The 16,562-nt window shown below is 36.2% G+C and overlaps 1 protein-coding gene across 3 annotated transcripts in view; it reads left to right on the forward strand.

Annotated features, from left to right (window-relative positions):
* Positions 1–16,562, forward strand: part of osbpl6 (oxysterol binding protein-like 6) — a 59,140-nt gene that overhangs the window by 27,042 nt on the left and 15,536 nt on the right. Inside the window, exons 3-12 of one of the 3 annotated variants that reach the window (XM_015358940.2) lie at positions 1,189–1,311; positions 3,316–3,369; positions 4,095–4,208; positions 4,325–4,495; positions 5,400–5,535; positions 6,765–6,868; positions 7,696–7,788; positions 9,818–9,856; positions 10,910–11,078; positions 12,134–12,264. In XM_015358940.2, the coding sequence (XP_015214426.1) occupies positions 1,189–1,311; positions 3,316–3,369; positions 4,095–4,208; positions 4,325–4,495; positions 5,400–5,535; positions 6,765–6,868; positions 7,696–7,788; positions 9,818–9,856; positions 10,910–11,078; positions 12,134–12,264 (1,134 nt within the window). The remainder of the gene's footprint in view (positions 1–1,188; positions 1,312–3,315; positions 3,370–4,094; positions 4,209–4,324; positions 4,496–5,399; positions 5,536–6,764; positions 6,869–7,695; positions 7,789–9,817; positions 9,857–10,909; positions 11,079–12,133; positions 12,265–16,562) is intronic. The other 2 variants (XM_006636485.3, XM_015358942.2) reach the window with 2 other exon arrangements.

Below are 16,562 nucleotides of genomic sequence, written 5' to 3' on the forward strand. Positions count from 1 at the left end.
ATTACTGACCATTCCTCAGTAGATTTAGTAGAAGAGACTTTATCTTTTCACAGGTGATTTATAAACGTGTCATTGTTTTACTCTGTAATTTCTTCGCATAAATATTCAACACTGTGTACTTTAAGTTGGGAGCTGCATCAGCATGCTAAGGCTGTAAAGCAACAGGTAAATGTTTATTCCATGCTGAAAAACGCTCCACAGACGAAACATTGTGTCTCTTTTCTTTTCCTTTCAGTATGGAATAAACTTTTACCTGTTCCATTGTGTATTTTAGTTTTCCTTTAGTGCTTTCAGGAAGCATGTTTGAAACTATTCACTGAGACCTCCCTGATTTCTGATTTTTTTTCTCCCCCTACAGTTCATAATATTTTCTATTTTTGGAAAAGGCAATAAGATGAGATGAAATTCAGTTTGTGAATATGAAAATCAGCAAGGACATCATTTTTTGTCTCTGTCAGTGTCACAATCCAGGACGAAATGTGTTGTTTTCTCCTGTTACATTACATAATAGAAGCAAGGCCCTCCAGAGTTCTATGAATAATCCTGCAGGCTTTGCATAAGGTCATTGTTAGCCTTCAGTGCACACCCAGGCTCCACAGGAGGGTGTATCTAATTATACAGCTTATGTTGTGGGGTTGTCAGGGCTTATTTCTTACAGCTAACTTTGGCAGAGTTCTTAAATTAGCACACGTTGAGTGTAGGATATCCTTTCAAGATTTATTCATGCTAAAGGCAGGTTGTTGGAGTCGATATTGGTGGTCTCCTGGTGTACACCGATTTTCACCTTTTTATTTTTAAATGTTAAAGTTCAAAAAACAGTGTGCAGAGTAAGGAAACACTATTGATGTTAAAATGCTGAATAAACTGTTCAGAATAATGGATCATTGTAGCATTTATTTAATAAATTAGTAAACAATAGCAGCATTACCTTCAATTTCTACAGCTGTGACATGAACTCACTTTTTGAAGAACAGTATAAAGCTTTCAGTAGGCTTTGCTTGTCTGCTGTGACTGAACACTGTGCATCAATGTTTTTGTTGTTGATTGTCTCATTTTTAAAAACTCTTTTTGGATTGTTTGCAGAGGATTCATAATTTCTGTTTGTGATTGTGCATAGAGAGAGATTAACCAGGTCCTACCTGAGTGGAGATTTGAATTTTTTTTTTGTTTTGCTTTAATGTCTTTCAGGAGGGTGACAGTTGGGAGATCATTGAAGGGCTCAAGATAGGCCAAACGAATGTCCAGAAACCAGACAAACATGAAGGTTTCATGCTGAAAAAGAGAAAATGGCCACTGAAAGGTTGGCATAAGGTAGTGTTTATAAATATTACAATATTATTTTTATGACAGCCCATTTTTATTTTAGTAAACATGGGTATTGTACTGCTGTTTTTAACGGGACTTAACTTTTTCAGCTAATTTCAGATCTTCGTTAGGTGACTTGTGTGAACCTACTGAGTCAACATTGCTATATCCAATTAATGGTCACAGAACATTGCCCACATATAAAATAATGTAAAAGCAGTGCATTTTCTAAAAAGTCCTACATATTCCTTTAAAGTTTTCAGTTGCATTTTTTGTCAGACAAGAGAAAGGAAAATACATGTACACACTTAGGTTCTGCAAAACCGCTGTACATCCTTTGCTGTTAAAGTATACACTGTATAAAATACAACACAGTATATACAACATACTGTACAGGGAATCCAATTCATTGCAATAATGTGGAAGAGTGTGCTGTAGTTTAAACTGTTAGGCCTACTGTTTGAATACCTTAAATCATAAGGAGTATCATTAAATCTATGTGCCATACAGTATTTACCCATTGGTTAATCTCTCTGTCTGGGTATGTCTGCTGTTTCAGGCTGCATCTGCTTACCTGTCTCTCCTTCTCAGCAATTATTGTGTTGAAGACATACACATTGTTTATATTGTTTATTCACAGGTGGTTATTTTAAACCATAACCTAGACCGAAATCATAACCAGGTATTCTTGAAAGTCTTTATTAAAGATGAAGATAACCTGATTAAATGTATAACACAAAGATATCAAATACTGCATAGGTGGATTCTTTAATTAGTGATCCAACAGCAAATATCCTGATATAAATAAGTACAGTTAGTGGACAGAAATACACAAAAGTAAATAAGGAACACCAAGTGCATTGAAAGCAAGAACTTCCAAACACGTTCACCTCATGTTATAAGTAAATAACATCCCAGCATGATTTGAATCATGTTTAAAAATGTTGTAATGATATTTAAAATGCTTATAATTCTGACTAGCGTGGATGTAAAAGGAGACCTTGGTGACTTTGAAAAAGAGGTCCTTGCTGGGGTGCATTGACAGAAGCTTCTTTGACTAGGACAAATGTAAAATGGTATCTAGATACCCGATTCCAGAGTACTGAGAAAGAGTCTGGAGTTTCAACCCACAAGAATATTGGAAGAACATTCTCTGGACACTTTAGTTGAATGTGAAATTTCTGGCCACAAAGAAATATTTTATATGTTCAAAATCAAAAACTGCCATCCAACAAAAGAATGGCATGTGACTGTCAGGCATGATAAAGAGATACTCTCTTTATCATGCCTGACAGTCACATGCCATTCTTTTGTTGGATGGCAGATTTTGATTTTGAACATATAAAATTTCTTGTCTGGGGGCGGCTTTGCCACTTTAGGACCCAGGTGGGTTGCCATCACTGAAGGAACCATGAATTCTGTGTTGTCAGCAAATTCTGGAGAATGTCAGGACATGCATATATTAGCTTACACTGAACTAAAGGTGAATCATGCAGCAAGACGGGGATCCTTAACATCTAGCACAAGAATATCTGAATGGCAGAAAAACAGAATGGCTACAAGGGAAGAAATTTTGCGTTTTAGGTCGGCCGAGTCAAAGTCCGGACCAGCCCAGACAAGCACCAGTGTTATGGAAGTAAGCAAAAAGTAACAAGGTGTAGCAAGGAAATCCTTAATGTCACTGATTTGAAGCAGTTCTCTAAGGAGGAATGGGCTCAGATTCCTAATAGCCAGTGCAGGCGACTGATGAAACAGAAAACATCTAGCTTAAGTCAAGAGGGTTTTGCATACTTATTTAAACAAGGATATTTAGTTTTGGATCATTATGTTTAAGTAATCCAAATATACATTGTTTTGTGTTATACATTATTTAATCTTATCTTCATCTCTTGTTAAGGCATTAATGAGGATCTCAGGGATTCATAAGCGCTTTCTTGTCATTGTATATTATCACTTTTCAGTGTTTTGTTACTCATTGACCAAATCCTTTCTTTGTCTTTCCTTACACAGCGGTTTTTTGTTTTAGATAATGGAATTTTAAAGTACTCCAAATCGCCCCTTGATGTAAGTACCTTTTAGAAATATGCATCTCTGCATGTGGGTTGTTTGCAATATTCACCTCTACTTCACAGAGCACAGATTTATACTGAGCAGTTTAAAAAGAACTTTGTTTCACAGGCTTGGTAGGGATTAGCTCAATGTTAACACTTGCAATTGTTGTCCAAGCCAAATATGTCTACACAAAAATGGGACTTGCATAAGGTCAATGAAAGTTTAAGCAATTTAGCCAATGTAATTTAAGCAATGCTATATTCTCATTAGTTGGAATAACAGTTTTAAAACGAGTAGGTCAGTTTTGTTTAAGAATCAACTGTGCATGATCCATCGTGATGGGACTCTTTTAATTGAATTGAACATTTCTAACAGTTTTACTTATTCTAATTATTGTATTCTTTATAAAGCATTTCATCTTCTGAGTTGTTCCAAATGATATCATAAAGTGATTTTAACAGTGCAAATGTCAGAGCAACAATAAATGTTTTTTTTCTCATACAGGTCTTGTTATAATTAGAAACAGAAAAGTGTAGCTCAAAGCAATTTTTAAATACATTTGTAATCTCTGAACACAGTAACCTTATATTCTTTGAACCTTGTACAGCTAATTCATAGTCAGCTTTAACTGGAAATTTCTGCAATAAACTGCTATTGTATCAGCATATCTAATAATTGGCATGAGATGTCAACTCTTTCAGATCACAGCAGTTTCTAATTTTGCTTTTCGTTTTAAGATTCAGAAAGGCAAACTGCACGGAAGTATTGATGTTGGCTTGTCAGTGATGTCAATCAAGAAGAAGGCTCGGAGAATTGACCTGGACACAGAGGAGCACATTTACCATTTGAAGGTAGGTCTGTTGGGTGACGTCAAGTATTCTGTCTGAAGTGGAATCCTGAGGTGGAGAGCCAGGTGGGAAATTTATGTACGCCTTCTCTTGAACCGCACTCTGCGCTTTGTTCACAGGTCAAATCGCAGGAGGTTTTTGATGCCTGGGTGGCGAAGCTCCGACACCATCGTTTGTATCGTCAGAATGAGATTGTCCGATCGCCAAGAGATGCCACCTTTAATGTGTTCCCTCCTTCCCCAAATGCAGAATCTGCTATGCCAACTGCTGGAGCAGGACTAGAAGGAAAAGTAGGCTTGAACGAATTATTTAGTATTAACTGCATACAGCATGTGAAAAGTATTTGGCATCATCTGTCTATTCGTCTTGTTGCATGACCTTTGTGCTTTGCTTACTTCAGTTGTAGTCTGTATTTTTACTATGTGGCCTAGAGAAATATGTCTTTTAGAAATTCTTTGCAACACTTGAGTCGAGGAAGTTCTGAACAATCATTTTTGTTTTGTGTAAAAGCGTGTTTGCTCCCTTTGTAAACTGCCGGGTATTCATTATCCAAACTTCTTTGCAGTTCTAGTGCATTACATTAGCAGGGGAAATCGAAGCACAGTGGAATATACTGTAACTGCAAAATGTAAAAGACTGTTATCATGAGAGAACTTTGTTCTTCCTCATCAAATCCTGTCATTTTATACGGCACTTTTATAGTGGTTCCATCACAGTGTTAGTCTGAAGCTGTGTGTTCGATGCTAGTTGTATCCTTGGGTTTTTTGGCAATCACATCATCCCAGCTTTTTACAGAAGTTAGTGCTTGTATTTAGATAAATTAAAAGGTCATATGTAGGCATGCTTAATTTTGCACCTTTTTATGTTTTAAATGATTTGCTCAGTATTTTTACTTTAACATTCAGAAAAAACAGGATCTTTATAGTTCTACAAGTCAGCAACATTATTACACAGTATTAGGATGTATAGTGTGTAAAGTATTTTTTTTACTCATCTAATTTACTATTAGCTGGTCACACAACTAAATGACATTGACAAATGTGTACAGACATAATAAATCTGATCAACACGTAATGAAAGCGTTTTATGGGCCTCGATGTAATGCATCACGGCCATAAACATAGCTCAGTAAAATTGTCTCAGACCAATGAATGTCTGGTAAAATTCTAATTTTTTCCTCTCCCAATGTTTTAGACGAAGCCAAACACTTTGCCCTGGCAAGCCCAATCAGTTCCCAGCAGCAGTGCTTTACCAGCTACGTACAGTAATGGACAGAGCAAAGTGGTAGCCTGGCTACAGGAGTCTGAAGAGATGGATAAATGTGCAGAAGGTAATGTTATTTTCCTTTTTTGTCATTATTTTTTTTAATCAAGAACAGGATCTGTAGCAAATGTGGCAGGTTATTAAAATCAGGAGCGATACAGACTCCTTATCTTAATCCCTGGCTCCGAGAGAGGAAATAGAAAACCTGTTAGTGCGGAATACTGTGGAAAAGATTAGCTTTGCAGGCCAGAGGGCAGTAGAAAAGGTGGGAAATGACAACTTTAGTACACTTTGCAAATGTAAACCCCTGACAAAAATGAAAGTTTCCTGGTTTGGAATTCAAGGAGAGTTCCTATTCTAATAATAGTAACAGCTTGCATTTGTATAGCTCCTTTCACCACAAAGGATTCTAGAGCACATACTCACATGTTAGATGGAATCCCACTTAATCCACTATAGAAGTGTAACACTCTGCTGTGTGATACACTGTCCGAAACTCCACCAGAAGTCCCACTACACAGCGTATCAGTAGGAGAGGTGAGAAATTACCACATCACTTTTACTAAGGGGGAAATCTAGGAAGGCCAGATATAGCAAGCACAAAGTGGAATTTAGCCAGAAACTGGGAACAGCACTCCACTACTACTCTTACGAACAGTGCCAGGGGATCTTTACCACAAGTAGTCAAGTATAATATCTCACAGTACCTTTTTTCTGGTCATCATATCAAGGCATTGGATTGGATATTTTGCTCCAGATTGAAGTGCGCACCCTGCTGACCATCCAAAAAGCTGCAAACTGGTTTTCCTTGGAGGTTTCCCATCTCAATAATGATCAGGTCCAGCTATGCTTAGCTTTTGAGATTTAACAAAACTAGGCTAGAAGGCTGCAGTGCTTATTTTAACAAATGGATCTAAAAAAAGATGCAGGGAGGCCCTTTAGACTTTAATCAGGTTTGAAGAATGGTAAAATACTTCAGGATGTTGGTAAGCACTTTTCATGTTAGCTTTTATAAAAGGATTATATGACTTGTCAAAGCAATCACGTAATTGTAAAAACCCATCTTTTGTTATAATGTAAGGACATATGCTTAGAAGTCATAGCTGATGTTAACAAATACTCTCACTTTACAATGCATGTTAAATATAAAGATAAATTATTCATTTTTAAACTTTCCATTTATAATAATTCCATGAACTGTTATTAAAGTTTAATATCTATAACTTATTATATAGTATGTGTGGAAAGTATTGTTAATCATTGATGCCCAAAATGTTTTTCTTTTTTGTGTGGCAGAGCTTGGACACTGCCAATCGAATCTTATAGAACTGAGCAGATTACTGCAGAGTCTGGAAATAATGCAAAGGACTCAGTCAGCCCCCAACTTCACTGACATGCAGGTAAAGACGATAACGGAAGAAACACCTCAGGCCTCAGCTGGGAAATTGGGGGAAGTCAAGAGAATGTGTTTACGTGTCAGTCCCAAAGCATTTGGAATATGCGACAGTTTAGTACTCGTACTGAAGCCCTTATTCTTGTTCTCAAGGTCTCAAAGCTTTCACGATGATTAATAGATATTGTTTCTGATTGTTTAAGGACTCTTCTGGCTTATTCATTGAATGCCCAATAGTGACACAGTTCTGGGATAAAGTATGGTGTTAACAACTAAGCAGTTGTTACTGCCATACAGTACATCTTAAAGAATAATATTTGACTTTACCCTCTGATGATGTCTGGTTTAATGTAAAAAACAAAATGATGACTGTCAGTTGCTTTGTTTATGTCAGTCATCTTATTTTGAATAGTACAAAATATAGCTATGAACTATTTGAAAGTATACATTTTTTATTTAGATAAGTTTTAGTCCGTTGTTATATTGATTGCTTCAGTTAATAATGTAAATGAATAGTTACAATGATAGTCACTTTTAGAAACAGTTATGCATGTTATAAGTCATTCCATTATGAATTACCACTAAATTCAGTTATCTAAGTTGCATTTCATTAACTTTTTGTATCATTTACCTTGTTTTGGTGTACAGTGCATACTAATTTAAATCTTCTCATCAAGCATTTCATTGCTATGCTTGCAGTATAATTTCCTTATAATACAGTAACTGCTGTTTTAAGAATGGATAGAATATACTGATGTATTCAACACTGAAAGTTTGGCTGTTTCTGTCTTATTAACCACATATTGTGTATTTTAATCCATTTGTGTAATGTAGGCTAATTGTGTAGATATATCAAAGAAAGAAAAGCGTGTGAGCAGAAGATGGAGAACAAAAAGTGTCAGCAAAGATGCAAAAATGCAGCTTCAGGTACAGATTTTGTCTGTTATTTTTCTCGTTCCATCAGTGAATGTCTGTGATCCTCAGTTTTTGGTGTTCAGAAAACATCATAGTAACCCCACACAGTTGCCTTTAAATAGAATGTTTTGTCCTAGGGTGGCATTGGGACTCCCTCTGTTCTTCAGAGGTTTGACACATAAGTCTTGTGGACTTGACAATGCCTTAGATGGACTTTACCACAAGTGACCACATAACTGAACGAGGCTGAGGAGACTGAGCTGCTCTTTACTACTAGATAGGGTTAAGAAAAAGCAATAGTGGACAACCTCTGACTTTGTAGATGTGAACACATGGGATTTCAGTTCTCTGTGAAGAGTCTGAGATTTTTGGTTTCCTTAACTAATCAGCGTCTTTCAAGAGGAAACATGTACCACCTTCCAAAACGTGATGGCTTTTATACTGTCCTAGTGATATTTATATATTGATTTATGATACAATAGCTAATATTCACAGTATGATTGGTATATGTTTGCTTTGCATAGTGCTTAAGAGTTAAAAAGGAATGTGCACAGATACACCTTTTGTCCTCTCAGTTTTAATTCCTGGTTCTTCCTTAAGCCTACATTTTTTCAGTTTATCACCTTCAGGACATTAATATGATCTTACTTTTTTAACCTGTAAGTCACTAAAGAGCAAATTCTCATTTACAATGGAGACCTTTGCAAGAAACGTACACTATTGTTACACTGGAGACAGAGCTGTGAAAGAAAGAAAATAAGCAATTCAATGTAAAAGACCTAACAGGAGGCTGCAATGCTAAGTTGTGGAGGTGTGATGTTGCAAAGATTTAATAATACAACTGAAAACACCCTCACGTACAAAGCTAGATAGTTTGCTCTGAGCTTGTTGTTCCAGTCATTGGCAGTTGCAAATTGAAAAGACTTGTAGCCCAAAATCACTAGTTGCTCTTGGGAGGTTCCGTATGCTAAAAATACATCTTAAATTGTAAGAACTGCAATACATCATGTAAATGACAGGGAGATCTGTAAATTAGCTTAAACCAGTAAAAAATCTAGTATCCACTGAGTGCCACTAAATTAAGTAGTTAAGACACATACTCTGACCATGGTTCCGTGCTATTTGCACATCTTAGATATTTGTGAAGGATAATAGTACATTGTGGTAAACCTAGGTTGAAATGGCGTATTGTTTATCTTACATCCTCAGTGGGCGTGCTTCATCCACTTTTAAATTTCCACTGTCACACCCTAGCTGGATTTTCATTCATTAACTATGTGCTCCAGCTGATATAGATTGGAATACTTTAGAATTATTTCTGATTTTATTATTTCATAAGTATTCTTAAACCTTTTAGGACTTCATTGCATTTTGAATTAGCAGTCATTTTTGTTATGCCCAACCTTTTTTGTGCATTTTTCACATCTGGGCTCAGTGTCAGCTGCACCTGCACTCAGGGGAGAATAAGGAAATGAAGGCAGTCTCTTCTGACACATCCACCTTCTAGCCACTTGTGTTATAACAAGTGATGGGCGATGCACTTGTAGAGCACCAGGTGGGAGAGTTGGTTTGTCCCTCATCGACAGTACTGCAACCCTGCAAGTGCCTGGGAATAAGCAGTGTTGCTGTGGCACAAAGAGCCAAGCACTCCTGGGGGAGTCCTGGTCACAGTCAGCTAGTAACATGACCCAGGGTTGAACTCTTGATGACAGAACTCAACCTGTGATCATGTAGGCACCTCCTCTGGTTCAGCCACTTGGCAGACCATGAGATACTTTATACATATTTTTCCTGTACTGTTAGAAACGTAAAACCTTTATTATGCCATTTGGATCCACAGTACATTACAGTGAGGAGATAAATAAAAGCACTTTAAAGTTTTGACTATGAGTTCTCATACTCTAAGCCTATTTTGTTCTTAATTAAATTCTTCGTGAATGATTCTGCTCCAGCACTCACCTAGAAAGTGTGGCCGTAATATACGTCTGTGCCTTACTAATGTACTAACATTATAATCCCTAACTCTCATAATTATTTCCAGGTTTTTCGTTGTTCATTTCCACACGCAAGAACTGTAAAAGTAAGCAACTTCCACACTCACGTTCATTTCTTGCTTCTAGTATATGTAAATCTGGGGCTAAATAGTAAAGAAGAATTTGAGAATCAAAAGCTTCCATAGCAAAATGATGGATTTCAGTATAATCTGGCAAGGTATTGGTGATGTATTAAAAAACTAGTGTTAAAACTACAAACAGCATTTTCATTTTGTGTTTGATCATGTTTTTATCTTTTGATTCTCATTTGTAATTCTTAAAAGGTTTGTAGGTACTCTTTTAGAGAACTTTCTTAAGATCCCAAGATGTAACCACCCTAAATTTGTTCATGAAGTCTAGTTTGTTGAATATTTTACTTATGTAGTATGTGGTCACAGAGACAAGCTATTTTGAAATAAAAGCCATCCCTAGTGGGGAAGATAAAAATCTAGAAATATTATTCTAACCAAAATGGTAAAATATCTATTTCCTTACTGTAGTTATGTTTTTGGCACCAGAGGCACCAGCTATTATGTATAAATACAGTGGCCATAATCATTATAAATCGTTCTGAAATGATTTGAAATCCAAATTGTTAATAAATTCTTTGTTAATTTTTATGTCATAGCCATTCAAATTTGAGGTGACAGATAAACTTTACTTTAATCTTGTTTTAATTTTAAAAGTAGTACATTAAACGGCTGTTCAAAACTTCATCAACATTTCATCAGACACATCTTAACTGTTTTTTGGCTATCATGCAAAACGCAATATATTTACTGTTTGGAGAAACTTGATCTTGTTTAATCCTTGGGATTATGAAACAAGACTGATGACAATGTCTTCTGTTTGAAATGTCATTTGTAATTGTTTCACCCATTTGTAGACAAAAGGAACAGCTGATGTTATGGATCTGGCTGGAAGCATACGCAATTGACTTCGTCTTTTAAATTCATTTTCTGAATGTATCTGCTTTTTTATCAATTGTCATTTTGTCCTCCCTCACAGGCCATCTGTAATTGTAAAGTGAAGTCAAAATATGCATTGCTATAAATCTATTTTGATGATAAATTATTATGCCTCTTTTTTTTGTTGAATAGGTTCCTATAAGTGCTTCAATGTCACCAGTCCGTTTGCACTCTTCCAATCCCAACCTCTGCGCAGATCTTGTAGATTTTCAGACTCCTGTGAGCAGGCTCGCTGAGACAATTGAGTGTGCCACTGACTACATCAAACTGCAAGAGGAGTTCTGTCACATTGCACAGAAAGGTAAAAGGAACATCAGGATTTTAGTTGCTCCTTTTTTGCTTTAACCAGCATATTGTAAAAGTACAAGCACAACAGCTGTACAGTGCGGATAGGATTCATCAGTTCAATGTCATGAAATTGAACCGAGTGGGACAGGTGACTTCACAGAAAGCCAAGCATGAAGAAAATCATTAATTATTTTATGTTTCCTCCAAATTGAAATCAGCTCTCTCCTGCAACCCTCAACATAAACACACCTTACATGTATCTTCCATGAAGTGGTTTGTCCTGTCTGCTACCCCACTGGATCAACAGCAGTGCTTAGTTAAGAGAAGAATTGCAGATATAGGACAAAAAGTGGCAATTGTTTTTTTACTTAAAATACTGGTGGCTCAAAGACACAAGGATCAGTGTTTTTAGTCACTGTGATTAGTCAGTGATAACCTGACACACACTCACCCAACTGTGGTGGTGCTGTGCTTAGCTCTGGTGCTGGGATCCCATTTCTGGCTGATGACACTGCCCTGAATCAAATCAGTAATCTCTGATCTGGGACAATCTGTTCTTCCAGCTGGGAACCTCTCCTCTGTGAGCCATTCAGAAATTCTTTTCTTACTCAGTCTGTCTAACATGGGACAGAGAACAGATTTGTTTTCTGCACAAAACTGATATGCCATCAATTTCCCTTTGAAAAATCTAAAGAAATTCATACTGGGAATGATCACAACAGACCAAAATGTGTCTGTATCACTTTCATCTGTCTGTGGTGTGCCATAGTTTGAGGTGCAGCTGGCTGAATTTCATTCCAAACACATCTTTTGGATCAGGGGACCCTATCACAGAACCATAACCAAAGTATTCTGAACGTTAAGCTGAAAAAAAGTCTTTGTTAAGGTCTATACGTTATGTACAGTAGCTTTCTTTGAGCTATATACTGTAAAAAAAAGGGTCAGAGAGATGAGTTGTTATTCCTTTAGTTTTGTTTGTTATTTTCAAAACAATTCACAACACCTCAACTATATACTATAACAGATGTGTGTACATCATAACTAATTTTATTTCTGTCTCATTTCCAGTCCACTCTCTCTTGAAGTCTGCCTTCAATACAGTAGCAATAGAGAAAGAGAAGATAAAGCAGCTGCTCTCTGAGCAGGAACAGTCAGACCACACATCCCAGATTCTGTCCCTCAGAAGGTCTCTATCACAGGTAACCACTTCTCTCACACTGCCTTATACAGAGGCTGCTGGGTGTCTGTGTAACATAACATATGGAGCTTAAGAGATCCTACAAGGTGAAGAAACATTTCTTGGTTAAACCTGTCTGGAGGAGCATTTGAACTGTTCTTGTTAGCCTTTTGTTTAAGAGTGTTGTTTGCTGTTTTGTATGCAAAATCGTATCACCTAAAAAGTGATATGCAACAGCCTTCACAAACAATTACATTACACTTTTAAGTCTAATAAGTTCTGTTGTAAGTTAGGGAGCTTGTACAAACTAGGGCAGGTACATCTCACCTAATAAACTCCATAAAACCATATGACAAATACAGTTTATGGTTTAATTTGACATCTTAGTGCATTCTATCTGTCTATAAAGAAAATATTATCTTCTATATATAGCAGATAGAAGATGTATCTATATAAATTTAGAAGGTATTAAATAATTCATCCTGAACAGGTGGTGAAGTGTAACGCCATTCTATTCATCAGTTAAACACACCGCCAGTTTCTCTTGGCAATGTGAACACAAAAAAAGCACAATTTTTGAGGTGTGAGATGAGACCAAATGATTTTTGACAGGTTATCACACAGTATGGTTTTATTCAAGGCGAGATCTACTATTCCTAAATAAATAAGGCTTGAATATGATATTTATTTAGCTTTTTAATGAGTTTTACATATGTAGTATTTAGCAAATATTACTTAATTAAAAACACTCATGCATTTCTTCTTAAAGATTTTAGAAGTTGAATTCACATTCTGGAGTCTTTTCTATTGACAGGACTTATAATACACCCTCAATCCCACGTTTTCTTAGTGATTCATTGCTTCTATTCTTCAGAATTCAATTGAATCAAAGACCTCATGGTTGGTATTGCAGGCGTATGTCTTGACATTCTAAGAACAGAATAAATTAATGTCATTGGTTTTTTATTAGAAATCACGTTCTGCTTCATGTCTTACACAAATTATTTTACTGTAGAAGTCCTTTTTTTCCAGGGTTATAAGTTCTGCTGCAGAAACAATCACTCTTGTGTGCCGTGGGTAACTGCTTTCTGAAATGTTCCAGATTGTATTTTTAAAAGTCTCAGTAAACGTGAAGTGATAATATTGTTACGAAAATGGTGAATTTCAGGAATTAATAGCGCGGTTTAGTCAATATGTAAAATAATCATTCATAACACTCAACTTGTGAGTGATTTCTCTAGAATATACCCAAGCAGTTGGTATAATTACAAGCACGTGAATTCCTGGTTCTCTGGCACGGCTTTGGTGAACAGAGTAATAATCCAGGCACACTTAGTTAAACACATTTATTAATGATGACTAAACACAAACTACACACAACAAAACATACAAAACACAAGTTACTCTGTGTACAGTATTTACAGACAAAGCGTTTCAGAGGCCTAACATTCTAATCACCCTAAACAATTCCCAGACTTCTACTAAGTAAGAAACTCTTTAATAATGTCTACAGTGGCCTAATAAGGCATAAGCTTCCTTCTAAATAAATGCAGTACAACCTGCAGTTAAATTTCTCTCTCTGCAACCCAGATGCCACAAAATAAATAGGAGGCTATCTCCCTATTCTAAAAATGCACCCTAACCATGAATGACTTTTCTATTGGAGGTTAGATTCTTTACCCAGGACACCAAGGTTCCTTAAAAACACAAAATCGTAAACTCTAGCAAGGTTCAAATACTTAGCTCTAGTCAGGTTTTGTTTGGATGATCATAAAGTAGAGGCTCTCGCCTGGCGCAAGCTTCCAGCTCCAACTCCTCTGGACTCCTGTCTCTCCTCTCCTCTGCTTGTCCTGTCCTATCTTTGTTGTCCTCTGTGCTTTTAATGTGATCTTATGTTGTGTGTTTCTGTACTGCTCATTGACAATCATTAACCCACAACTTACCTAAGTATACCAATTTATACTTTACTTTGATTTTTGATCAAGGGATCCCCCAGACCTCAGCAAACATCCTCTCTGCTTTGAAGCTAGGAAGTATTTACTTTGCCAAGTGTCACAAACTTTATCTAAAATCTAAGAGAAACTTCTCAGTCACCAAAAGCTATAATAATAATAATAATAATAATAATAATAATAATAATAATAATAATAATAATAATAATAAAAATACATCACCCATCCTTATTTAGTTATATATATTTTATTATGGAGAATAGCTGGAGGGTAAAACTGGGTACCAAGGGTTTACATCTGTATTCTGTGGGAATAGTTCTGTGTGATATTAAAAAAAAATAAGTTCATTAACTCCTGTCCTTTGGGCTTTCTTTGCATTCCTGTGATTAAATTTGAACAAGTCTCTCGAGCATTGGAAGAGTTCTTTAAATGTATGTCTTAAATCATTGTTATTGTGTATTTTATTTATGCGACCTTAATGAGAATTAAGTTTCGAAAAGTTCAGAGAAAAAACAGTATATGAAATAGTACCTTATGAATACTTTTTTAAAATATGTTTGACCTTTTGATCACACTGCACTAAAATAGGTCATTCATAACTGGGTTGATATGTTAGTTATGAAATGTTGAAAATAGAGAAAGCACATACATTGCGAAATGTACAAAAAAAGTGCCTGAAAAACTAGTAGTATTGAGGCTTTTAATGTATAAGCTGTGCTTAATGAATAAGAAAAAGCCAGGGGGAAACGCAAGAGAAAATGGCCTTAGTGTTGTCTTTTTGTTTTATGGGTTGAATTTGCTGCAGTTTACTGTTGAAAGTTGGAATAATACAACTTAATGGCTGGCAGTGTTCGTGTTTAGAAAATTAGCAGCCATTTGTCCTTCCCATTGGAAGTGAACTAAAAGATTAGAGTAAAATATAACGGTTAAGAAAAGTGCACTTATAGCATTCTTTAATGTGTTGATTTTAGGAGTGTCAGTACTATTAATGCTTTTGAACTCATTTCTATGGACTAGATTTGTACTTGTTTTTGACAGCTTTGTTCATTTATGTTAAATATTTACAGGGTAGGGCTTCTGAGTAGCTCAAGCTCTATTTAGAGTATGCAAGTTTGGAGTCAGGTTGAGCTCTGTGACCTAGATGTTCTCATTTCAAGCCTGGCCCTGTCGGACAGCTGGGATACAGATACAGTATTTGGCACAATTTACAGTGTGTAACTAGGAACAGTGGACATACTGTATTATACTTGTATTATGGGAGGTGTACTGCTCCTCTAGTCGGCATGAACTCTGCTGTAGTGCACTTTGGATCTTGCAGGCAGGAGTTGCGACTCTGAACTGAAGTCTTTAAAACCTGATTTTTAAATAAGGGGATATATATTAAATAAAGGGCAATCCTAAATTAGAAAAGAAAAAAAATATCAGAAAAAGCCAGTAATGAAAGATACTTTTTGTTACACAACCTTCACAGGTATTGTGTCAAAAGTGTATTTGTAGCTGGCTGAAATGCAGTAATCCAAACAATAGCTTGATCATAGTATCTTGGGATGATGATGAATTAGGCTTTTTAGAGATTGTATTTTTATAGGTATCAGTAATGAATAATTGCTTGTATTAGTACAAGACCTTTCATCACGAAGGATCCCAAAGTACCTTACCAGATAGGAGGAGACTTTTAACTTATATTAATTTCATCCAGCACTGAAGTGTAGCACCTACTTGGGTAACATGCAGTAGCTCTTATGCATCTGCTGCCTCACTACACAGGCTGGAGCAGGTGGAAAAGAGAGAAATTGATTGAAGAAAATACTTTCAGGTTAATTGCATACACTCAGAGAGAAATGTATCTAGGACCCCAAGGCTAACACCTCTTACCTTGCAAACAGTCAGGACCTTGGTTTACCATCTCATCTAAAGATGGCACATCCTAAAGCCCAGTGTCCCCTGTCACCATGCTGTGGCAGCTGGTTTAGAACATTTAGTCCTGATCTATAGTGCCACCAACTGGTCACCCAAACATTTGTCATTTTGCAGTTCCAACATGGGTTTCCTTAGAAGGCCATCAATCTCAATTCTGACATCCTGAAAATTAAATTTAGTTTCTGCTCATGTAACATAAGCATGTATTTAAAACTAGTGATATTTGGTTGTAAGTGAACTGTTGGTTTATGTTTTAAATTATGATTTGCTGTATTTAAACAAAGAAGTCTATCTGAAACAAGTCTATACTGTATTATTAGGAGACTGTGTTGTTCTGAGCTGCAGTTTATAAATTGCGGGTTATAAATGTATTTCAGTTCTACTCTTAACAGTTTTTTTCTGTTAAAATCAAATAATAAAAGGACAACAGTCATTGTCAATGAATGAG

This window comes from Lepisosteus oculatus, chromosome 12, assembly GCF_040954835.1.
Source record: "Lepisosteus oculatus isolate fLepOcu1 chromosome 12, fLepOcu1.hap2, whole genome shotgun sequence".
In the NCBI taxonomy this organism is placed as follows: domain Eukaryota; kingdom Metazoa; phylum Chordata; class Actinopteri; order Semionotiformes; family Lepisosteidae; genus Lepisosteus; species Lepisosteus oculatus.